The sequence below is a fragment of the Felis catus genome, chromosome C1, assembly GCF_018350175.1.
Source record: "Felis catus isolate Fca126 chromosome C1, F.catus_Fca126_mat1.0, whole genome shotgun sequence".
NCBI lineage: Eukaryota > Metazoa > Chordata > Mammalia > Carnivora > Felidae > Felis > Felis catus.
This window is the reverse complement of record NC_058375.1, coordinates 105,235,491-105,261,091: the sequence shown is the minus strand read 5'-3', so window position 1 is coordinate 105,261,091 and position 25,601 is coordinate 105,235,491. Positions and strand designations below refer to the sequence as shown.

The following is a 25,601-nucleotide window of genomic DNA, read 5'->3' as shown; positions in this document are numbered from 1 at the left end:
CCACTTTGGATTCTGGGCCTCCCTCTCTCTCTCTCTCTGCCATTTCCCCACTGGCGCTTGTGCGCTCGCTCTCTCTCTCTCTCTCTCTCTCACACACACACACACACACACAAATAAATAAATAAACGTTAAACCAAACAAAACCATCCTCAGTGTTGGTCTTGTGTCCCTAAAGAGCTTTCGAAGCTAATGGGTTAATGCTGCTGTCCCAGGAGGGCTGGTTTATCTAGGGACTGTTGGTAACAGACAGCCCTAACCCAGAGGCATATTTATAGCCCTGGGTTTGGAGGGGAAGCCCCTTTGCCCAGACCTCAGAGTCCAATGCAGGTGATGAAACGCTCAGCCCACAGGGCCAAAGGAAGATATTTTAGGTCAGGGGACCTTTCAGTGACCCTGAGTGACATCCCATCAGCATTCATTTATTTAGGAGGAGGCAAGCTGCCAAACAGGAGGGTGCCACTGAGCACAGCAGAGGGGGAAGGAGCCTGGCAGGAGGGAAAAGGTCTGCCTTTGACATTTGTAACTGCCATGAACTGAAGGTCAGAAATAGTCCCTTCCATTAAGAAGTGGCTGTGGATGAAAGAACTCATAAGATTTATCATTGTCACCTCCTGTGACTTGGTGGTCTGAAAATGTTGTATAAAAGAAAGGATTTCCTATGCCTCGGCAATTTGTGAAGTACCAGCTTAAATTTGCGGACACTGTCTTGAGGATAAAAGGAAGCATTTTTCAAAGGCTATATAATCAGTAGATGTTCACCCAAAAGTATCTCTGAAGACAGGACAGGTAGAAGATGAAGAGGAGACGAGCTGAGAATTTGTCTGACTTTGAACTTAACACAGTGGCCTGATAATAATATAGCTAACATTACTCTGGACTCAGCAGTGCTTACTTACTTACAGCTATACTTACAGCTGTACTTGCTTACTTACAGCTATACAAGTGCTTACTCTGTGCACAGTCCTCAGCTTAACAGATTTGGAAACAAAGACACAAAGAGAAATGCAGTACTTGGACCCAGATCTCACAGGTAGAAGCTATTATCTGTATATATTGTGTGCAAGTGAAATTTTTGAGACATTTAGCTGAGTTTGTATTGTCATTTTTTTTTTTTTCTGGTAGTATGTTAAGGGAGTTTTGTGTTGAATTAAGTAACATTTTTAACTACTGTTTCCTGTGAGACACTGTCCCTATCCTAGATAATGCTGATGCTCATACCAGTGTGTACAGGTGGGGCCCAGGAACTAATATGAAACTGTGCCTTTTGGTTTGTGGCAATAGCAACCATTTTCAGAAAGCCTGGTGTTTGCCTTTCTGCCTCTCCGAATCATGGTTTGCTCAACTCCTTTGTTCCAGAAGAACCACTCTTTTCCCAGTCGCTACACACCAGGCTGATCTCCAGCTGTTGATTCCCAATGTCCTGTCACATTGGTTCACACTGTTTTCTTTCACTGATGCCATTCTTCTGACCATTAGGCTTTGCATTGGCCCAGTGAGCTCACTTCCCACAAGTTATGACAACAGCCTATTGTGATCTGTTTCCTACAAGGAACCTGGAGGGTGGGGATCACTCGGCCACATCTACCTTTGTATTCACCACCTCGCCTTGCACATAGTAGGCATTTAATAAATGCTTGTGGGATGAGTCCATGAAGGAGAAATGGTGAGCACTGCCTCAGCTCTGGACACATTCCAGCACTTTCTGGTGGTTTTCTTGTCCTATCATGGCTCACCTGGCTCTGGGGTGATGAAATGATGCAGAAACAGAATGTGACCCGTTTGGTAAACGAGGACCAAGACACGGATGGGATGCTCTAGTTTCCTAGTCACTGCTCTAGAGTCATTACATTTGGTCAGAAACTCCCAAAGTCTGAATTTTTCTTGATTTGATTTCCATATTTCAATCTAAGAGTACCTCTCAGGCAGATCTTGAGACTGCCTCAGTACCTCCCTGAGTCATGTATCTGTCTAGTCATCAGCATTCTGCAAACAGGAAGTGCTTGATAAATCTTTATGGAAATGAATGAATTGATTGGACATAACCTTGGCAGCCATTAAGTTTACAGTATCATCAGTCGTTTGACAACTGTGTTAAGTGGTTTGGACCCATGTGCGTATCTTCTTCCATATGTGTTTGGAAGACATGGCCATAAGCTAGAGCTTCTGGATCAGGCCCCCAAAATGTTTGCGGATACTCATTGTCTGCTAAATTGGAAGGTTCCTCAGACGATATCCTCTGTTATAGTCTCAGCACAACCGATTTACAGATTTAATAAGATGGTACCTGTCACCAGGGATGGGGAACAATTGGCCAGGACCTGTCCCTCTGATGCAAGCTTCCGCTCAGCCTTGTCTTTAGGATCTTCGAGAACATTCATCAGTGTCTGCGTGCCCTTGCAGCTAGTGGGGCCTGGGAGCCCATGGTGGTCCGTGCGGTCGCTGCTGCTGCAAGCTGGGGAGACTTGGCACTGGGTCCTGAAGAGGTTAACCGTCAGGGGATGGCGCTGATCCAGACTCCAGTCCCGGTTCTGCCATTTGGGGGTCGTGTGGCCTTAGACACGCTAAGCTGCTGCTCTGTCACCTCTGAACGTCGACTAACGACAGTATCCAGCTTACCTACTTCACAGGCCACTGTGAAAACCAAAATAAAAATGACAGCATGCATGTGAAAGCTTAGAGTCCTATGGAAAAGTAAGTCGTGTTAGGTTAATGATGCTGTTCAAACTTTTTTTTTAGTTGATGGGCCACATAGATCAAGACTCTGGCTCCAGTGAAGACTTCAAGCTGCCTCGACATGATGCCCGGAGTTCTCCACTGAGGGTGCTGTCTCAGAACACAGCAAGACTCTGCCAGGACTTGCCGGTGACAGAGTGGACATATTCCTGTGTTCTCACGGCAGGTTGGCGATCGTGGCCCGGCCTCTGTGCCAGGGATTGGGGGAAAAAGTTATGTTGCTGTCTGGGCAGAAGCTGATTTTCTTCCTAAGAAAGCTGGCACCAGACGTGTGCCACCAGGACTGAGTTCTGTGATCTCTTCCCAGCTTGGCGGACTCCTTGTCGCCCTGGGGCTCTGGGACCACAGTGTGTGGTGCTGTGGACTGGCTTGGGTTCAGCAGGAGCTGATGGGAAAGGTGCCTTGGGAAGATGGGCCAGGTCACAGAAAGAAGGGCAAGCACTGGCTAGTGGTAGCGGGGATGAGGCTCGAGGACTCCAAGCACTCTGAGAAAACACAGCAACCTATTGTTTCGGTCTTGGGTCTGGGAGTGCACTTCATGTACTGGCCACACATAGTACTGTGACCAGTTCCAAGATCAACTACAGATGTGAATTCAGAGCAGGACACAGTGCATTTTCCCAAGTAAGGAGGGTGACAGACACATATCTTCTCAGCCCAAAGAGGCTTCTACGAGAGAATAAAGGTCCATGTGATAAATGGGCCCAATTTCCAACCCCTCACCTAATTGTACAAGTAAATTAAGAATTTTCCCATCAGATGGGGCGCCTGGGTGTCTCAGTCAGTTAAGTGTCCAACTTTGGCTCTGGTCATGATCTTATGCCTTGTGGGTTCAAGCCCCGTGTCGGGCTCTGTGCTGACAGCTCAGAGCCTGGAGCCTGCTTTGGATTCTGTGTCTCCCTCTCTCTCTGCTCTTCTCCCACTTGTGCTCTCTCTCTGTCTCTCAAAAATAAATAAAAACATTTTAAAAATTAAAAAAAAAAAAAAAAAGAATTTTCCCACCAGAGCAGAGGTATACAGAGAGAGCAGGTTCTGGAAGTAATGTGGGTCCTAGTCACGGTTTGAGGAAGGTGTCACTTTCACTGTTACAGAGCAGAGCCAGAGTCTCTGGGCCAGAATGTGAGCAAGTCATTTCTACTACCTGCGCGTCAAGAATATAGCTTCTTTCTTCATGGGTTGTTACTGGACACACAGGACTCTAACTGCCTTAAAGAAGGGGCCACGGTAATTCTCCCCACATGAATCTCACTCTTGTGCCTAGAACTTTCCCTGCCTTTCTGGAGAAAGCCAGTTTGGCGTCAAATTAATCTGGACAGACTGTGCTGAAGGCCTAAGAAAGGCAGACATAAAAGGGTAAGAACAAGGGTACAAATTCAATACCGTGGCCCGAGAGGCAGGCAGGGCTGCCAAAGGAGAGGCAAGAATTTCGTACATGCCAAGGACTTGAAGTCAGAAATAGAAGAGTTGGGGCATGATATGAAGGAAAAGCGAGCTGAGGCAGGAGGAAGTGTGGGCTTGCCCTCTGACCACAGGCCTTGGCTCATTCAGGGGCCTCAAAAGCCCTGAATGCACAAACAAGGGCCCACCGGTACTGGAGAGGGTCTCCCTTCTCTGCTCACAGCCTTCCCTGCTCTTGGCAGCGTCAGTATCTACCTGGCTCTGAGCTTGGCATTCAGAGCCTTGCCCTGTGGCCACAGCCGGCCTCTCCAACTTCACCCCCACCCCAAACAGGCTGAGCCCCTCAGCCAGGGCCTGTGCTAGAAGGCCCTCCGCCCTCCCTCCCCTCTGTGCTCGGAACATCCACCTGCCAAGCCCCAGCTCAGTCTCTCTGAGGGAACTCCTGGTGTCCCAGGACCATCTCTGTCCATGTCTCTCCCTGGCCCAACCCTCTGGCCATGGCAGTCCTCTCCAGGCCAAGGGGGCTTGTCACTCAGGTGTGCCTACCCTTGATAATCCCGTGGGGATTATTAAATTACAGGTGCCGGGTCCCCAGTCTGGGTGATCTCGTTCCTGAGCTCCATGGGTGATGGGTGCACGCCCGGGCATGAGGCCCTTCATCTCAACCACTCATGGGGAGGTTTGCCTGTGAACCGGGTCCTAATCTGGGTGCTGGAACACAGGTCTGAAGGAACCACATTTCAATTTCTTTCTCAATAATTTGTTTCAAGCTTTCCTGACCCTGGGGCAATGGAAACTCAATTGTCAATTTCGGGGATCCCACCCTCACCTTTGGGCACTCAGCAGCGCCAGCTGAGTTTCCAGAAAGACTGTGTTGGTGACGGCAAAACTGTTTATTCACTGAGAGAAGCTGACAAATATCCTGGAGCAAAGGTCAGTCCGTCTTTCTTGCTCTGACCTTGCCGCAGCCCGGGTCACACGCCCAGAGGAGGGACGTGGCGGAGGAGCCGGAGGGGACACACCAGGTCAGTCTGTGGCAGTAGCACCTGGAACCTGGGGGAAGGAAGGGTCGTGATGAGGTCCACTCAGTTTACTTAAAACTGAATGAAGTCTTCTCCCCGAACCTGCTTCCTCTCCTGACTTCTCACCTGTTGTTCAAAATCCTAGAGTCCTCTTTAAGCCTTTCTCTCCTCGCCCTAGAACAGTGTGGAACTTTAGAGGCATTTTGCCTAGTCCTTTATTAAAAAAAATTTTTTTAAGGTTTATTCATTTTTTAGAGACAGAAACAGAGCCTGAGTGGGGGAGGGGCAGAGAGAGAGGGAGACACAGAATCCGAAGGAGGCTCCAGGCTCTAAGCTGTCAGCACAGAGCCGGACGTGGGGCTCGAACTCACAGACCGCGAGATCATGACCTGAGCTGAAGTCGGACGCTCAACCGACTGAGCCACCCAGGCGCCCCATTCATGGCTTCCATTTCTTTTTTTTTTTTTTAATTTTTTTTTTTAACATTTATTTATTTTTGATACAGAGAGAGACAGAGCATGAATGGGGGAGGGTCGGAGAGAGGGAGACACAGAATCTGAAACAGGCTCCAGGCTCTGAGCTGTCAGCACAGAGCCCGACGCGGGGCTCGAACTCAGGAACCCTGAGATCATGACCTGAGGCGAAGTTGGATGCTTAACCAACTGAGCCACCCAGGCACCCCTCACTTTTGAATAATTAGATTATTTTAAAAACCCCAAAAAACTAGATTATGAATTGCCCAGGGCAGGGGCTTTGCCTCATACTTCTTGGTTTCCCCTGCAGGACCTGGCGTTGAGGACTGCGTGATAAAAATCTCAGTCACCTCTTGTGTGTGGTGTATGCTGAGGGGAAACTTCAGCAAAATCCAGACATTTCTAGGCAGAAATGTCCACTGAGCCATTATAAGCCCAGAAGAGCCGGAGACATAAACCAGGAAGGAAATATTTGCCATACAAGGTGAGCAAGCCCCAAGAGTAGCCGAAAAACTCTCGGGGCAAAGAAGGGGTGCACAAGTCCAGCAGGTGCCCCAGAACAATAGGGGAGACAGAACACACTGAGGACCAAAAGTCAGAACCAGACTGAGGCTTTGCTGCAGCAGGAGGTGACCCAGCGCCTGTGGCCACGGGCCCAGGTCACCTCTGGCAAACACACAGGTGCGCCACTATTCCCGATGGGATTTCCTGGGCTCTCCAGTGACCCCTGCCCTTCCCGGGGCTGGGAAGTGTGGTGGTCCCTACTCAGCGGCCTCCTGTTCCATATGGGACTCCAGCCTGGCTCCCCAGCTTTCCTGCTCCGGCTGTGGCTGGCCGCTCTCCTCCCGTCCCTATTCCTTCACCCCTGGGCAGGGTCCGCTGCCATAGGGGGCAGCTGGACAGTCAGGTGATGGAGGGGCAGTTAGGCCCAGTACCAGCCACCGTCCTCTCCCTGCAGATCCCGTCCCGCTCCAGAGGCGGGGAGACACCAGCACGTGGGGGTTCAGAGACACACCACGGGCCCAAACTCTTCACCAGGCCCAGGGCCTCCCAGTCCCTATAGGGTCTTCAGATTCATCCTCTCATCTGATCTTCCCCCAAACCTTGTAAAGTGGGGGTGCACTGGAGGACATTCCAGCCATGCATCAGATGAGAAAAACGAGGCAGGAGGTGCCAAACATTCCACCAAGCGGGAGCCGGGACTGGGGTCTCCCACCTTCTGGCCCAGCACTTAGGGCAGGGGCAGGGAGAAGGCGTGGTGGGCTCAGCCTGGATTCCCTGCGGGGGGGGGGGGTGAGTGGGGGCTTAAGTACAGTCACCCTAAGTGACAAGTGGCCTTTTGGCACTGGGAGGGGTGAAGCAGTGTAGGCTGTCTCCTTATGTTACAAAAGAAAGGGTCCAGGAGGTCTTGAGCTGCCCTGGGCCACAGGTTCCTGGAGTGCAGAGTGGTGGGGGATCCGGGGACTCTTACTCCAGGCTGGAATGAGCCGCATTGCACACTCAGTGTGTGGAACAGTCAGGACCCATGCTTTTGTCCTCTGGTGACTGGGCCACAGATCGGATCCCATTTGTGCAAGGTTGTGGGGCCCTTCTGCAGATCCCTTCGTTTTCATTCATGAGCGCTACAGGCACAGTATTCCCAGCCTGCCCGGGTTCACATCCCAGCTCCCTGTGTGCAAAGGGGTCATCCCTATGCCACTGCCTAGGGTTTTTTTTTTTTTTTTTAATGTTTTTATTTATTTTTGAGGAGAGAGAGACAGAATACTAGCAAGGGAGGGACAGAGATAGAGAGGGAGGCACAGAATCCAAAGCAGGCTCCAGGCTCTGGGCTGTCAGCACAGAGCCTGATGCAGGGCTTGAACTCGTGAACTGCGAGATCATGACCTGAGCCGAAGTCAGACGTTTAACTGACTGAGCCCCCAGGCACCCTGTAATGAGGTGATACACATAAAGTCTTTAACTGAATAGCGCCTGGCCACAGTAAGTCCCCACAAATATTGGTTGGTGTTATTATGCATTTATTCTAGAGTTAGAAGAATGGGCCATAGAATTGTTTGGCTATGCAAGTGTAGGTGTCTGCCTGCATACCCCCGTCTGGTCCCGAGGCCTCAGGAGGAAGGTGTTGCAAGGTCTGCTCTGTGGTTTAACTGACTTGCATAGAACCTCCTTGGTCCCTTCTCCAAGGGTGGACCAGGAGGCCCTCACCTGCTCTGCATCCTGGCAGGGAAATGTCATCAGCGGCTGACTCTGCTCTCTGACCCGTGGCCCTGAATCACCAAAGAACTGAACACCCCAGGGAGGCTGGTCCCTGCCCACTGGCTGATCGCTGAGAACAGGTGGGTCCTGAAGGCTGGGCCAGACCTATTTTTGGGGAGGCGAAGCAAATCCAAGCCGAGATGTTGGAGAGAATTAGAGAAAACACCCCCATCTCAGCTCCCATCTGCCAGGCTGGGGCTGGGCACAGCACCACACGAAAGCAGAGCAAGGGGGACTTGACTCAAAGCAAAATGACCAACCAAGAGGCTGGGAAAAGAGGCAGGTTCAGATCGGAGCCAGGGGCTCCTGGTGGGGTCAGCAGGGTGTTCGGGAGGCTCGGGCTTCTCTCTATGAAGGTTTGGGGACCAGAGGGGCCCGGGACATGGGCAGAGGACAGTGACCTGAGCAGAGTTTGGTGACCTGAGCAGAGGGCATCTGTTCCTGTCCCTCTCCCGGGGCAGTGAGGCTGGTGCCCCCTGGGCAGCTGAGCCCTGGGCAGGCTCAGGGCCAGTGTGGCCTCTCTGGGCGGGGTTCTCCAGTGCAAGGCATGTGAGCACAGGCTAGGGGTGGGGCCGTCAAGTTAGGACCAGCAGATATGTGTTCCTGCCCCTCCCTGGCCACACCAAGGCTTCGGCACCTTCTTCCCCACCCATCCATTCCTCTCCAGCTTCAGTCCTTTACACTGAAGTGGACTTTTAAAAATATGTAAAGCACATGGTACACAGTGGAAAGTTCCCTGTCCTGCCCCGCCCCCCTTCCCCTCCTCGGGGCAATATCTGTGTCCTTACTGGGATGGTGCATGGGTATGCTAGCATAGAAGTTAATATTCTCCCTTTCTGGCTTTTTCTGGTGGCAGAGATTCCTCTGAGAGTCTGAAAAAACTCACTGAAATAGGGTATACACACACACACACACAAATTAGTGTGCAATTTCAGGGGATTATAACACACTCTTGTTACCCTTTTGATCCTACTCAGCAAGGAATTCTGGTTGTGACGTGTCTGGGTCTGATCCACATTTTCTCTCCTTAACACTGTTACCCCACATACACACTTCCCCTGCCTGCCAGGATTTGATAAGATTTCAACAAAGGACAGCTTCTAAGGCCTTGATGGAGCAGCTTAAGCAAGCAAGCCGTTCAGTGCCTTCTTTCAAAAACTCCGTTATACTGAGGCCCAAATAAAATCTGAACTCTTAGAATGGCTTGGGAGGCCCTCTACTCGTGGTGTCCCTGAACGTCCCTCCTGGTCCCCTCCAGCCACGATCGCCCTCTGCCCACACAGCTCTGGCCACACCAACCTTTCTGTCACACCCAGGTCTCACCTCAGGGTCTTTGCTTAAGCTGCTCCCTCTGCAAGGAAAACCATTTCCCCTGTTGGCTGCAGTGCTGGTTCCTTCTGGTGTCCCTCCCCAGCCACTCTCGTGTGTTCCCCGCTCTCGGCACCCCTTCTGGAGGGCACCATCCCACTTCATTTTCCTCAGTGCGTTTACTCTTCTGAAGCTGTCTGACTTCTGTAGCCATCTACCGCCCCTGCCACCAGGACACGAGCTCCGGGAAGTCAGAGGCCTTGCATGTCCCACCTCTAGTGCCCAGAAGGGGGCACTCAGTAAATGTCTCTGCATTGACTAAAGAATCTTGGAGATCAGATACGAATCGTGACTCAACTCTCCATCCCATCAAAGTAGCTCCAGACCATCCCTGGCTCCCGCTCTAGGCAAAGTTCCTGCCTCTCCCTCATTTCTCTATTCCCAGATGTCCTACCCTTTTCCCAGATCTCTGGGGCCCCTCCTTCCCAATCAGCGTCTAACAAAAACTCTTTTGTGATTTTATGCCCGGGGGATTTAATCTGAGTCAATTTGGCATCTCCAGCCCTGGCTCAGCTGAGTCCAAAGGTCTGATCAGTGTTTCCAGCGGACCAGCCAGCAACTCTGTCGTCTGAGGGCTCTGAGCTCCACCCCAGTGGGACCAAGGGTACTGATGAGGCCGGTCCTCGCCTCGCTCCCTGAGCTGCCATTCCTGGGCCAATAAACGAAGCCCGAACAAGTGAGAAAAGCAAAGGCTATTGATTCAAGAGCTTGCTACAGCAAGGGAAGTCAGTCAGCCATGGTCACTTGCATTTTAAAAGAGACTCCAGGGTAGGTGGAGGGGTGGTAAAGCTTTATTTATAGCAGAGAAATGGGAAAGATTCAGGTACCTGGTGCCTTCTCTGGAGGCTGTTGGCGTGGGGAAGCTGGAAGGCAGGTGACTAGAAGCCAGGCATCCTGTATGACTGGTTGGGGGTGCATATTTGACTCTCTGGCTGGTCCTAAGTTGCACAGTGGACAAAAGTTAGGGAAGTTGTCAGTTCTGGCCATTTTGAGCCAACTATTCCAGAAGTTAGTGGTTAGCTTTCTGAATTGTTCCTAGACATAGTCTGACTTGTTACAAACGGGACCCATGGATTACCTGGGTGGTTTACTGTATTTGAGGAGGTGATTTCCTGGGCGGGTTTCTGCAGGCTGTGGATGTCCGAGGTCTGTTTTTCCATATGGTCTGGCCATTGTCTGTGTGTTCAGTGCAGATCAGTGTTTTGGGGACTCCTCCCCCCTTACCTTGAACATGGGAACATCTCGGGCCAGTAGAACCGTCAAGTCTTTGATCTCCTCCATCCTGCAGCTCTCTGGCGAGAGCCTTCGAGGTGCAAAGAATGGAGAGAGGTGCAGTGAGAGGGGCAAGAAGGCCTGGCGGTGAGGCACACGCACCCACGAGGCGTGTGTTGGGTTCAACGCAGGGATTCTGAGTTGAGAAGGCTTTATGAAAGGTGTGGGGTTTCAGGAGTGGGATTGCTACAGATGGAAACTGGGGAGAGACAGGGGGGACACTCTTGGAAGGGAATACGATGAGGCAGGGGGCAGGTGGAGAGACCTTAGGTTAGTCACTTCCTTTGAGTCTTAATTCTTCACTGTGTACAGCCTCTGTGAGGCAGACATGGTGTGCATGAAGGTGCTGTGAGCTGTGAAGGTTTCAGCATGAGGGAAGGCTGTGGGAAACACCTGGAAAGGGCCTCTCTTATCAGAATAAGGAGGCTGAATGTACCTAGACAGTGATAATAATAATGCCAGCAGTGGGGTGCCTGGCTAGCCCAGTCGTAGCACATGTGACTCTTAATCTCAGGGTCATGAGTTCAAGCCCCACGTTGGGCATGGAGCCTACCTAAAAAATCAGACAAACAACCAAGCACTTACTGAATTGGAGTCACTGCTCTAAGCCTGCAGAGAACCCCGGCAACAGTCCCATGAGGCAGTTACTATTATTATCTCCATATTACAGGTGAGATACCTGAGGCACAGAGCAGCTAAGGAGTTTGCCCTGAGTCACACAGTGTCAGAGGGGAGAGAATGCTTAGATTGCGTGCTTTGCACAAATCAGCAGCAGCTGTGTACCCTCAAACGCTGCCTCCTGATTCAAGGTCTTTTTCCTCGGATGTGTGTCCCAATGCATCATCATCAATCAGCTATAATAAAAGTCAGCTTTCACTAAATACCAGGCATGGTGCTAAGCATTTGCATTTAACTCATTTATTTAAAAAAAAATGTAAGTTTTTTTTTAATGTTTATTTATTTTTGAGAGAGAGAGGCAGAGTGTGAGCAGGGGAGGGCAAAGAGAGAGGGAAACACAGAATCTGAATCAGGTTTCAGGCTCTGCACTGTCAGCACAGAGCCTGACATGGGGCTTGAACTCACGTACTGTGAGATCATGACCTGAGCCAAAGCCAGGCGCTTAACTGACTGAGCCACCGAGGTGCCCCTTTAAAAAAATTGTTTTAAGTTTATTTATTTTGAAAGGGGGGGGAGGGACAGAGAAAGAATCCCAAGTAGGCTCTGCACCTGCCAGTGCAGAACCCGATGTGGGGATTGAACTCATGAACCATGGGATAATACCCTGAGCTGAAATCCAGAGTTGGAAGCTTAACTGACTGAGGCACCCAGGTGCCCCTGTACTAACTCATTTAATCTTTGTTCCAGCCCTCTGAGGTAAGGAACTGTGATTATCGTTTCCACTTTATGGAGGAGAAAACCAAGGAGTTGCGTGGCATAGCCCATGCCTCTGACTTTGGAGTCTGCACGCCCACCACTGTACCACATGGCCTCTCTTTAATAAGCAAGGGCTGGGACTACTCACCACTCAAGCCCTGATCCACACAGTGGTCCGTGCCTAGGAGCCAACTCCACATCAGTGGTTCTTGCCTTTCTCGATCACAGACCCCTTTAACACTTGCCCCAGGAAAATGTGTGCATGCACACACACTCACACCCCTTAAGAAATTCACAGATCCCCCCTCTCCTCAAGCCTTTCCAGGGCAAGTGGGTGATGGGAAAGACTTCTGGGGTGAGTGTTTCAGCCGGGGGATATTGTCCAGTCTGGAACAAAAGGGCATGGCTTTGAATTTTAAGAGATTTACTTTATTGAGAGAGTGAAAAGTCGGGGGCGCCTGGGTGGCTCATTCGGTTTAAGCACTCTTCATTTGGGCTCAGGTCACGATCTCACCTTGGTGAGACTGAGACCGGCATTGGGATTGTCTCTCTTTCTCCTTCTTCCTCTGCCCCTCCCCTACTCACACACATGCGTGCACACACTCTCCCTCTCAAAATAAAATAAACAAACATAAAAATTAAAAAATGAAATTCCAAGGGCGCCAGTGGGCGCGGAGCCTGCTTGCGATTCTGTTGCTCCTCTCTGCCCCTCCCCCACTTGTGCTCACTCTCTCTCTCTCTCTCTCAAAATAAACTTAAAAAATAAAAAAGTAAATACATAAAATTCCATAGCTACTTTTATTTACTTCACTAGTGAACAGAACAAAAAGCAGTCCATCCTGAGAATCCCCATCTTTGGATCAATTTAATTACCCACTTCTCTCACACATCTAGCCAGCTGAACACTGCTGGAAGAAATCTCATAATTCTGCCGATTTATGCCAATGCACATTTATGGGGTCTAATCCCAGCTGGGTCTTTAACACTACTTGGCAGCTCTTACTTGTACCAGATAAACACTCACACCCTTTCTCACGATGGCCACTCCAACCCTTCTGTAATGATTCTTTGAGCTTTAAAAGTTTTCATGTGTTAGAAACATAATTGCACAAATTTTAATTCATAGCCTCCGGGATTTTTATCCAGTTTCTCCATGTACTTGGGCTCTTGACCCTTTATTTTTTGGATAATTATTTATTTAGAGGCTACCATGCCTGGCATTGGGCTGGGCTCTAGGACCCGACTGTGGTCTCTGTTCTCACGAACTTTACAGCCCAGAGAAAAAGACTATCATTCCACAAATAATTACAAGTATGATGAGGGACACTAAATGTGTTGATGTGGGGATTTCAGGAAGGCCTCCCTGAAGTGGTGGCCTTTCAAGCGGAGTCCTGAAGGATGATATGTCAGTTTGGAATGCTTTGGGCTGCACACAACAGAAAATCTGACCGACAGTGAAACCATAAGGATGTTTATTATTTCCTTAAGAAGTCTAGCAAAGGGGCGCCTGGGTGGCTCAAGTCAATTAAGTGTCCGACTTTGACTCAGGTCATGATCTCATGGTCCGTGGGCTCAAGCCCCACATCGGGCTCTGTGCTGACAGCTCAGAGCCTTGAGCCTGGTTTAGATTCTGTGTCTTCCCACCTCTCTCTCTGCCCTCCATGCTCACTCTCTCCCTCTCTCAAAAATAAACATAAAAAAAAAAAAAAAAGAAAAGAAATCAGAGCCCTTTATCAAAAAAAAAAAAAAAAAAAAAAAAAAAAAAAGAAGAAGAAGAAGAAGAAGAAGAAAAAGAAGAAGAAGAAGGTCTAGAAGCAAAGAGTTTCAGGGCTTTTAGATAGCTCAACAATATCAATATCACTGATATCCCTACAAATTTCTTAGCTTTTCCCTCAGTCATAAAAGGGTTGCCATAGATTCAAGCGTGACTTACACAACATCATTCCGAAGCACAAAGAAGAGAAAGGGTTCTGGTCCCCCAGCAGCTCTCTTTCAGAAGGGCACAAGAATTCACCCACAAATTCCCAGGAGTTTTTCTCTTTTTTTCCCCCCAAAAGTGGGTCATATGCCCACCTCAGGCATAGAAAAAGGGGGTTACCATGACTCACTTAGTCCAACCAGGATCAATCCCGTAGCACAGTGAGGATCCTACCTTCTCTGAAGATACTGCTGCTTATCAGACTCCTCAAATGAGGATTAAAGGGTTTACCAATTCTGGATATGGACACCTAGATAATTCAAATAAAATTAACCTTCATACCAATAAAACTTAAACTTTTAAAAAGTCATCTTAAAAGCATCAGTGGGGTGTCTAGGTGGCTCGGTCGGTTAAGTGTCGACTCTTGGTTTCAGCTCAGGTCATGATAACATGGTTCGTGAGTTCAGACCTGCGTTGGGCTCTGGGCTAACAATGCAGAGACTGCTTGGGATTCTCTCTCCTTCTCTCTGCCTCTCCCCTGCTTGCGCGTGTGCTCTCTCTCTCTCTCTCTCTCTCTCTCTCTCAAAATAAATAAACTTAAAAAAAAAAGCATCAGAGAAGTAACAAGATTTGAGGAATTGCTGAATTGTGATGCTGAGATACTGGAGGGGAAAGTGGAGAAGTGAAGTCTCTTCTGAAGGTTGCTTATGCCCTGGGGCTTTGCTCTGGAAAAGGCTGAACTGCAATTGTGGCTGCATGGAGGGCCTAGGGTGAAAATTTCAAAGTCAGGTGGTTCTGGATTGCTAGTGCCCTCAAGAGCTGGTAAATAATAAGTTCTTTTTAGAGAAAGACACTATTATCTTGAGCCTCAAGGTATTTCTATAAATAACTTTCAAAAACAATGTCCAGTACACAAAGATAACCCAAGGACATCAGACAGCATGAATAAGAACAGTAGGTACAACAGGTCATAGTAGTAGACTCATAGGGTCTCCAGATATTGAAATGATCAGCACAGATTACAAAATAATAAAATCCAAGAATGGAAAATTTGGCTGGGAAATAGAAACTTTAAAAAATGATATTACAAATGTTAAACAGGGGGAACAATGTAAATTCTGGAACTTAAAACTACAATAACCAAAATTAAGAACTGAAAGAATTTTACCAGCAGATTAGAAATAGTAAAGGAAAAATTAATGAACTGGAATACAGGTCAGAAGGAAATACCAAGAATGATGCATAACGGGAAAAAAAGAAAGAAAATGCAGAGGGGCGGGTAAGAGACATGATATCACAATGAAAAGGTCTAAGCAGAGTCCGAAAGGAAAGGAAAGAATGGACATAGGCAATAATTGATGAAACAATGGCTCAAAAATTTCCAGAGTTGATGAAACACATTAAATCATACATTTAAGAATCCAACAAATCCTAAGCAGGATAAATACAAAATTCACTGCCTTACACATTAGTGAAACTGCAGAAAACCAAAGACAAGGAGAAAATAGTAAAAGTGGTCAGAATAAAACAGACAAATTACCTTTAAAGGTCACAACAGGGGTGCCTTGGTGGCTCAGTAGATTAAGCATTCAACTTCAGCTCAGGTTATGATCTCATGGTCTGTGAGTTAGAGCCCTGTGTTGGGCGTGAAGCCGGCTTCGGATTCTCTCTCTCTCACCCTCTCTCTCTGCCCCTCCCCTGCTTGCTCTCTCTCTTACAAAAATAAATAAACATTTAAAAAAATTAAAAGCCACAACATTCAAAGGACCCACACTTCTTGATTTCAAAGCTTACTCCAAAGCTACAGGAATCAAGACAGTGTGGTAATGGCATAAGGGTAAACAGACAGGTCACTGGAATAGAATTCAGAGTCCAGAATAAAACCTCACATTTATGGTCAACTGATTTTCAACATGGTGCCAAAAATTCAATAGGGACAAAGTCTTTTCAATAAACAATTCTGGGACAATTGTATATCCACATACAAATAAATAAAAGTGGACCCCTACCTCATGTGATATATAAAAATCAGCTCTAAATGGGACAAAGACCTAAAAATATAAAATTCTTAGAAGAAAACACTCACAGGAATAAATCTTTGTGACCTCAGGTTAGGCAATGGTTTTCTAGATATAACACCAAAAGCATGAACAACTAAAGAAAAAATAGATTAGACTATATGAAATTTAAAACTTTTGTGCTTCGAAGGATACCATCAAGAAAGTGAAAACGCAAGGGCACCTGGCTGGCTCAGTTAGTAGAACATGCAACTCTTGATCTTGGGGTCATGAGTTCAAGCCCCACATTGGGGGTAGAGTTTACTTAAAACAAATAAGTGAAAAGACAATCTACAGAGTAGGAGAAAATGTTTGCAAATCATATATATGATAAAGGACTTTTAATGAGAATATATAAAGAACTCTTACAATTCAGTAGTAAAAAGACAAATAACCAGTTAAGTAATGGGCAAAGGATTTGAATAGACATTAATCCAAAGAAGACACACAGGGGCCCCTGGGTGGCTCAGTGGGTTGAGCATCTGAGTCTTGATTTCAGCTCAGGTCATGATCTCATGGTAGACCAATGCATGGTAGACCAAGCACTGCATCGGGCTCCACGCTGGCAGCAAGGAGCCTGCTTGGGATTTTTTTCTCTCCCTCTCTCTGCCCCTCCCCTGCTAGTGCTCTCTCTCTCAAAATAAATAAAGGAACATTAAAACAATTAAAACAACAAACAAAGAAGACATATAAATGGCGAATAAACACTTAGAAAGATGCTCAACATCCATCATTAGCCAGTAGGGAAATGCAAATCAAAACTACAATGAAAAGTACTTCATCTCACACCCACCAGAATGCTAAAATAAGAAAAGACAGTTAATAGCGAGGTTGATGAGGATGTGGAAATCTGGAACCTCACATACTGCTGCTGGGAATGTAAAACAGTAGTCACTTTGGAAAACAATTTGGTAGTTCCTCAAAGGTTAAACATAGGATCACTCTATGACCCCAAAATTCTGCCCCTAGGTATGACCCAAGAGAAATGATAACATTTGTTCTCATAAAAACTTGTACATGAATATTCATGGTAGAATAATAGAAAAAAAAAATGGAACTGAAACGTCCATTAGCCAATGAATGGATAAAATGTGTTATACCCACACAACGGAGTACTATTCAGCCATAAAAAGGAACGAAGTGCTGATATATGCTACAATATGGATGGACTTTGAAAATACGCTAAGTAAAAGGAGGTAGACATAAAAGGCGACATATTGAATGATTCCTTTTACGTGGAATTGACAGAATAGGAAAAGATCTATAAGGACAGAAAGTAGATTAATGGTCACTGAGGGGTGACAGGCAGGGGCTGGGGGGTAGATACGGGGAATGAAGGTGACATCTAAATGGTAAAGAGTCTGTTTCTGGGATGATAAAAATGTTCTAAAATTTGTGGCAATGGTTGCACAACTTTTGTGAATATACTAAAAACCCACTTAGGGACGCCTGGGTAGCTCAGTTGGTTAAGTATCCAACTTTGGCTCAGGTCACGATCTCACAGTTTGTGAGTTCGAGCCCCGCATCGGGCTCTGTGCTGACAGCTCAGAGCCTGGAGCCTGCTTCGGATTCTGTGTCTCCCTCTCTCTCTGCCCCTCCCCCACTCATGCTCTGTCTCTCTCTCTCCTTTAAAAATAATAAAAACATTTTGGGGCACCTGGGTGGCGCAATCGGTTAAGCGTCCGACTTCAGCCGGGTCACGATCTCACCGTCCGTGAGTTCGAGCCCCCGCGTCAGGCTCTGGGCTGATGGCTCTGGAGCCTGTTTCCGATTCTGTGTCTCCCTCTCTCTCTGCCCCTCCCCCCTTCATGCTCTGTCTCTCTCTGTCCCAAAAATAAATAAACGTTAAAAATAATAAAAAGATTTTAAAAAATTAAAAAACCCATTTAATTGTATACTTTATTTATTTATTTATTTATTTATTTATTTATTTATTTATTTTACTTTTTTTTATTTTACATTCAATGTGGGGCTCGCACTCACAATCCTGAGATCAAGACCTGCATGTTCTACCAACTGAGCCAGTCAGGCACTCCTAGCTGTATACTTTAAATGAGTGAGTTATATGGTAAGCGAATTACATCCCAGTGAGGAAAGAAAGAAGAAAGAAAGAAAGAAAGAAAGAAAGAGAGAGAGAGAGAGAGAGAGAGAGAGAGAGAGAGAAAGAAAGAAAGAAAGAAAGAAAGAAAGAAAGAAAGAAAGAAAGAAAGAAAGAAAGAGGGAGGGAGGAAGGAAGGAAGGAAGAAATGGAGAGAGACTGTGTGAGCAGGGGAGGGGCAGAGAGGGAGGGAGACACAGAATCCAAAACAGGTCCCAGGCTCTAAGCTGTCAGCAGAGCCTGATATAGGGCTCAAACTCACGAACTGTAAGATCATGACCTGAGCTGAAGTCAGATGCTCAACCAACTGAGCCACCCAGGTGTCCCAGGACTTTTTTTTTTTTTTTTTTTTAGATCCAACTGTTATGTTCTTTACTAAAGATAAAGATACTTCATAATTATAAAAAGGTTCAATGGTTTAAGAAACAAAAAGTTCAAGGGTTCAATTTACCAGGAATATATAATAATTCTAATTTTTTTGTACCCAATAACATGATCTCAATGTATTTAAAGCAAAAACTAAAGTAAACAAATACCTGATCATAGTAGAGATTTTCACATACTCTTTCAATAGATAAGAAAATCAGTAAAGATTTAGAAGATTTGAATAATATTATTAACTATATGTACCAAACAAATATATAGAATACTATATCTGAAAAACTGCAAAAATATACATTCTTTTCAAACACACACAAAGTATTTATAAGTGACCATATACTAAGCCATAAAGCGAGTTTCAACAAATCCAAAGGGTTAAAATCATCCAGAGTTCATTTGTTAGGCACGACACAATTATGTTAGACATCAGAAACAAAAGGACAGCTAAAAAACCCCAGATGTTTGGAAATAAAATAATATGCTTCTAAATAACTCATGAATCAAAGAAGAAATCAGAATTAAATTACAAAGCCTGAAATAAAGAATTAAAAAATATTACAAATCAAAGGTTGTGGGTTACAAGCTATTGATGGAAATTTATAGCCTTACATAGTTAAATCAGAAAAGAAGAAAATTTGAAAATTAATGAACTTAGATGCATCAAAAAGTAGAAAAACAGCAAGTTAAACTTGATGAAATTAGAAATAAGGGAATAATAAAGATAATTGAAAGCATACATTACACACAATAGAATAAAAATAAAATAAGCTGGTACTATGAGAAGACTAATGAAACTGATAAACCTTTGGTCAAATGAAAAAGAAAACAAAGGGAGAGAGAGAGAGAGAGAGAGAGAGAGAGAGAGAGAAGACACAAATGAACCCTGTAAGGAATGAAAATGAAAAACAGGGCATTACTATAGTCCCTGCAGACCTTCAGAAGAAACCAAGAGGATATTAGGAACTTGACACTAAAGCACTGGAAAATTTTTATGGAATGGATACATCCCCGAGGGGGAAAAAGACAGTTTATAAAATACCCAAGGAAAAAATAGGAATTCTGAAAAGACCAGTAACTTAAATGAATTTACACACCAGTTTAAAATTTTCCCCGTCCCACATGGCTTCCTCAGCAACTTCTATCAAACTATCAAATATTTACAGAAGACAATGAGGTCAGTATTGTGCAAACCCTTTCAGAGAAAAGTAGTAATTACTTTCGCCAACTTATTTTGAGCCTAATACAATATATTGTAAATATGTTTTTACATTTAATATTTATAAAAAATTAATATTAATTTTTGTATAAAATATAAAATATATTTTTAAAACTTTTAAAGAAAGGGAAGATGGAATAGGAGGACCCTGAGCTCACCTGTTCCACGGATTCAACTAGATAATGCACCAGTTTAAATAACGTAAAACTTTCTTTTTTTTTTTAAATTTTTTTTTTTCAACGTTTATTTATTTTTGGGACAGAGAGAGACAGAGCATGAACGGGGGAGGGGCAGAGAGAGAGGGAGACACAGAATCGGAAGCAGGCTCCAGGCTCTGAGCCATCAGCCCAGAGCCTGACGCGGGGCTCGAACTCACGGACCACGAGATCGTGACCTGGCTGAAGTCGGACGCTTAACCGACTGCGCCACCCAGGTGCCCCAACGTAAAACTTTCTCTATATTACTACGTTTTGACATTCTAGAAGAATTTTTTCCGGCTTGGGAGAGACAATTCTTCTTCTTCTTCTCTTTAATGTTTATTTTTGAAAGAGAGAGCGTGAGCAGGGGAGAGCCAGAAAGAGAGGGAGACAGAGAATCCCAAGGAGGCCCTATGCTGTCAGCACAGAGTCTGACCGTGACCTGAGCTGAAATCAAGAGTCAGATGCTTAACCCACTAACCACCCAGGCGCCCCGAGAGACAATTCTTAAGAGATGGCCCAGCTGAGAGCATCATCCAGAGCTGTCCCTCCTCTGTCCTGCCCTTTTCACTCCAGGAGGCAATACTCCTCTGCCTTAATCATCCCAGGGCTAGGTGCCAGGCAGCTAGGGACCAGCCCTCTAATCCAAAGCTGGCCAAAATTATTCCAACTAGTCAGTTCTAAACCCTCCCCTGCCTTGCCTTTTCCCCAGAAACCCCAATAAAGTCTGTAGCCTAAACCTTCTCACATCCCTTCTGCCTCCTGACTTTGGTGTCTTTCCAATGTGAAAGTTGTTTTGTTTTGTTTGTTTTTTTTAATCTACAAAAATGGCTTTGTGTCTCCTGTTTCTAGGACCTGTGAGTTCCCCCCTGCCCCTGTTCTGTCTCTTCTGTGGCTGCATCTAAACGACCACCTCATAAAAACCAAGAAATATGTCATCTTGTTACTAAAAACTGATAAAGGCAGTATGAGGAAGATAAACACAGGTAAATCCCATTCATGAAAAATGATACAAAAATTCTAAAACATACAGTAGGAAGTTGAATCCAGCAATATATAAAAACGAATGACACATCATGTCCAAGTTGTGTTTATTATTATTTTAGTAATATAAGCTAAGTTTAACTTAAAAAAAAATCAACTAATTAATTTACCATATTAACAAACCAAACAAGAAAAATCATGCATCCTCCCCATAGCTGCAGGGAAAATATTTAATACAATTTGACATATATTTATGATACAAAACTCTTAGTGAGTGTGCCTGGCTGGCTCAGTTGGTAGAGTGTCCAACTCTTGATCTCAGGGTTGAGTTCGAGCCCCATATTGGGGCTAGAAATTACTTTCACAATTTTTAAAAACAAACCAAAACAAAACTCTTAGCAAACTAGGAATAAAAGGGGACTTTAAAAATATTTTTTTATACATTTTAATTTATTTTTGAGAGACAGAGACAGAGCATGAGAGGGGGAGGGGCAGAGAGAGGTGGGGGGACAGAATCTGAAGCGGGCTCCGGGCTCTAGGCTCTGAGCTGTCAGCACAGAATCCACGGTGGGGCTCAAAACTGAGATCATGACCTAGGCCAAAGTCGGTGCTCAACCAAGTGAGCTACCAAAGTGCCCCAATCTCCCTTTTTTTATGAAGTTAAAAATACCTTAATGTTATATTATATACCCTTATCACATACTGTACCTTACTATGTACATATATACTTCTATATACATTTTGTGTACAGAGTTGTGCACATAAGAATATGGCCACTGTATCTTCTGAGTGATTTAAGGGATTTCCAAAGGTTATGTTCACTATGTAACTTTTGCCTTATGTACTGCTTTTAGAACCTAAATTTGGTATAAGGTACAACTCCATTGTTGATGGATTTAAACTTTTTTTTTCTTAACATTTACTCTTTTTTTTTTTATTTTTTTTTTAACGTTTATTTATTTTTGACACAGAGAGAGAGAAACAGAGCATGAACGGGGGAGGGGCAGAGAGAGAGGGAGACACAGAATCGGAAGCAGGCTCCAGGCTCTGGGCCATCAGCCCAGAGCCCGACGCGGGGCTCGAACTCACGGACCGCGAGATCGTGACCTGAGCTGAAGTCGGACACTTAACCGACTGAGCCACCCAGGCACCCCAACATTTATTCATTTTTGAGACAGACAGAGCATGAGCAGGGAAGGGGCAGAGAGAGAGGGAGACACAGAATCTGAAGCAGGCTCCAGGCTCTGAACTGTCAGCACAGGGCCCTATGCAGGGCTCCAACTCACAGACTGCAAGACCATGACCTGAGCTGAAGTCAGAAGCTTAACCGACTGAGCCACCCAGGCACCCGCACTGTTGACAGATTTAAGAGCTATTTAGGAGATTTGATGACTGCCTGGAATAGAAGGGAGAAGGAAAGTGATTCCCAGGTCTCTTGCCTAAACAACTGAATAGATGGTGGTTCTGTTTACTGAGATGGGGCCCACTGGGGTAGGAAGAGTTGGAGGGTAGAGATGGTCGCTTATCTTTCCCAATATTTTATGAAAAACTTCAAAACTGCAGAAAAGTTGACAGACTGTATAGTGAACACCCATATAGCTACCATATAGGTTCTACAACACACTTACTGCTACATTTTCTTTTTTATATCTTCCCACATTGAATAAGCTGAATGTGTGGGATCTAAGAGATTTCCAAGTGTCATGTCTTGTAGGCTACTGGTCTAGAGGACAGAAGCACATTCAAAAAGCAGGCTGCACATGCTGCCTCCCCCTCTTCACCTCCCATTCATACTCAATTCCCTAGAATTAGGCCTTGTAAAAAAAAAAAAGGTTGCTTACTTATTTATAATCTCTACACCCAATGTGGGACTTGAACTCACAACCGAGAGATCAAGAGTCACAGGCTCTTCTGACTGACCCAGCCAGGTGCCTCTAGAATGCAGCTTTTAATATCTTCCTTCTTTTTAAAAATGTTATATATATATATATATATATATATATATATATATATATATATATTCATTCATTCATTCATTTTAGAGAGACAGAGTTGTGCACGCATGCGCATGGGAAGGGCAGAGGGAGAGAGAAAGAGAATCTCAAGCAGGCTCCATGCAGAGCCTGACTCAGGGCTCGATCTCACGATAGTGAGATCATGACCTGAGCAGAAATCAAGAGTCTGATGCTCAACCGACTGAGCCACCCGGGTGCCCCTAACATCTACCTTCTAAAGATTCTTTCACTAAGGACACCAACCACTGAAGACCCCAAAACTGAACTCATCGTCCTCCTCCTGGAAACCCTGCTCCTCCTCCTCCTGTACATCTTACCTTACAGTTACCCAAATCTCAAATTTAGGGTATCTCTGGCAGCAGGCAGGTTCTTTCACTCTCATCTTTTAAATATCTCTAACAGATGTCCTCTCCCTGTACCATTAAAGCTCTGGATCTCAAAATTTCTCATTTGACTGATATTAATGAGCTACAATTTCAACCTCTGAACTGGTCCCCATCGCTATCCTTTCTCTAGCTTATCTATTCGTCTGTCCATCTAATTTATCTTTTTAAAAAGTCTGTTCACATCACTTTTCTTTTGCAATATTTTACAGTTGCTTATACCCAGATTGGCATGACTTCCATAGTCCTTCAAGATCTGCCAGAAAGTATGACTACCCTTAAATTTACAATCTCCTGCCCAGTTACCCACCCACATCATTTTTACTACTTACTGGCTCTTCAAATATACCAATCACACTTTCTGCTTTATTGCCGCCTCCGCGAAGACCTCCCTGAAAGCTAGGAGACTCCCAGAGAATCCTGAGAATACATCTAATCATTAAATATTCAAGTCTCCACAGAGATAAAAATCCTTGAGGTCAGTGCTTTGGTCTTCTTTATGGCCAGAATACTTAGTCTCACCACCTAAGAATACTCTACCTGACACAAAACGGACACTCTTTACTTCAGCGGAACTCTGCATACATCCAGTGCTTTGTACACTCTCCCCTTCTCTTCCTGCAAAATCCTACCCAAGCTTGAATTCCTTCTTGAAGCCTTCAACGGCCCCAACAAGTAGTTAGGGGCTCTGGCTCCTTTATCCACTGCCCTGAGCTTAATAAATTATACTCTAATAGTTTATCTATATAACTAAGTGCCGTAAATGTGAACACTTTCCCTTTTTCTTGGTAACTAACATCAATCCTAACCATGCTTCTGAGCTCAATCCACAACCACCTACCCTGATCCCCAGAGAGAATTACTTCTTTTAACTCTCAGCTCACGAAGCCTGCAATCTATTTAGCGCCTGATGGTCTTTCATTACCGCGGCTTACTATCGCGTTCCCGGTTCCCTCCCTGTCCATCCTGTAGACTGTAACCTTGTAGGGGTGGGAAGGGCGATCCTACCTTTCTGACTCGCCCTCCAGTACTTGGCGCTGCGCTTTGCAAACGCAGCCGTAAAGCACCTCCGGGAAGCTCACGAAGGGACACAGCCCTTTGGAGAGGTCCCGGCCGGCGGACCCGCCCCCTTCCTGATCCCAACCTAGGCGGAGCCACGCGCGGGCTGGGTGAGCGGAGGACTGGGCCCGGCCTTGCCTGGCTCAGGCCCCGGGTCCCAGCGGCTTTCGGGAGGATCTCTGGACATCCGCCGGCCGCTCGCGCAGGCGCGGAGACGTTCTTTGAACACGTGACCCAAGCCCTAGGCCCCAGTTGCCCGCGCAGGAGTGGGACGAGGCGCCGACCTCTCTCGCTGGTTGAGCGTGGTGCTGAAGGACAGGCGAGGGAGCTGCCAAGACGCTGCTTCGTTAGAAACAGCCATCCGGCAAAGTAAATAAATAAGAGGCTGGGGAGAACCGAGAGGCAGGTGTCTGTTTGGGAGCTGCTGGGGTTCAGCTTGTTCCTAGTTGGGGCAGGACGGCGGTCCTTGCCTCACCCCCACAGTCATAACTGGGACCAGGGAAGTCCCGCTTTCTGGAGACTTGTCCCCACGAGATACGAGTCTTCTTTCTGATTCTTCCAGCTCCTGTTTCTTGGGGGCAGCCTCCGAGGGCTGAAGAGTCCTGCCCCTCCCCTCAGGCGTGGGCGCGATACTCTCCTAACTGGACTTCCGGGTTCCTGCCAGGCTGGCTGCCTACCAGACGCTGCAAAAGGCAGATCTGAACCCTGAACCCTGCTTGAAACCACCAGTGCCTTCGTGGGCAGAGGTGCCAAGATGCACTTTTAAACCCTTGCAGAGGAGACATTTGTGATGACCTCCTGCTTATCATTCCAGCCACATCTGTAAGGGAGACCACCAAAGCCTCAGGCCCTCTCAGCCTTAGTGCTTCTCTGCCTGAGCTGTCCTGCCTGAGACTTACCTGCCCCCTGCACCTTATACTACTACTCCGACCTCCCCCGCACAGAGGCTTTCCCCAGTATATACATACAGCCCTCAGCCCTACTCCCACCTCGGACCAGGCTATCTGGCAGCCCCCTGCAACACAACTTAACACACCTGTTAGGCTCCTGGGTTATGAGCAACTTGATGGAAGGGGCAGTGTTTTCTGGATGTATATCCCCCACGTCTAGCATAGTGTACATCGGTAGGCATTCAGTAAATGGATATGGAATGAATCAAAGTATGGACTCCAAGAGTGAAGATTTTAAAATGTAGGGCTGGGTTATGGCACTTTGGGGGCTTACCCAAGACATGAAACCATATCTTTTGCCTTTAAATGATGATAGCTAGCTAACAAGGTGACACTGTTGTTCAAATATGTTAATAAATTCAAGATGACAAATAGTGAAGTTAAGCTGTTGAGTTATGGTACCATCATAGCCTGTGGAATGGTTCTGCTCAGAGGACAGTGGGCCTC

General features: G+C 46.1%; 1 protein-coding gene across 1 annotated transcript; it reads right to left on the bottom strand.

Annotated features, from left to right (window-relative positions):
• Positions 1-1,997: 1,997 nt before the first annotated feature.
• Positions 1,998-25,437, bottom strand: LOC123379087. Its single transcript, XM_045033613.1, has 5 exons — positions 25,429-25,437; positions 24,154-24,669; positions 10,475-10,553; positions 10,078-10,188; positions 1,998-2,631 (listed from the first exon to the last, which is right to left on the bottom strand). The coding sequence occupies exons 1-5, from the start codon at positions 25,435-25,437 to the stop codon at positions 2,492-2,494; spliced, it is 855 nt and encodes a 284-aa protein (XP_044889548.1). The 3' UTR covers positions 1,998-2,491.
• Between the last annotated feature and the right edge of the window lie 164 nt (positions 25,438-25,601).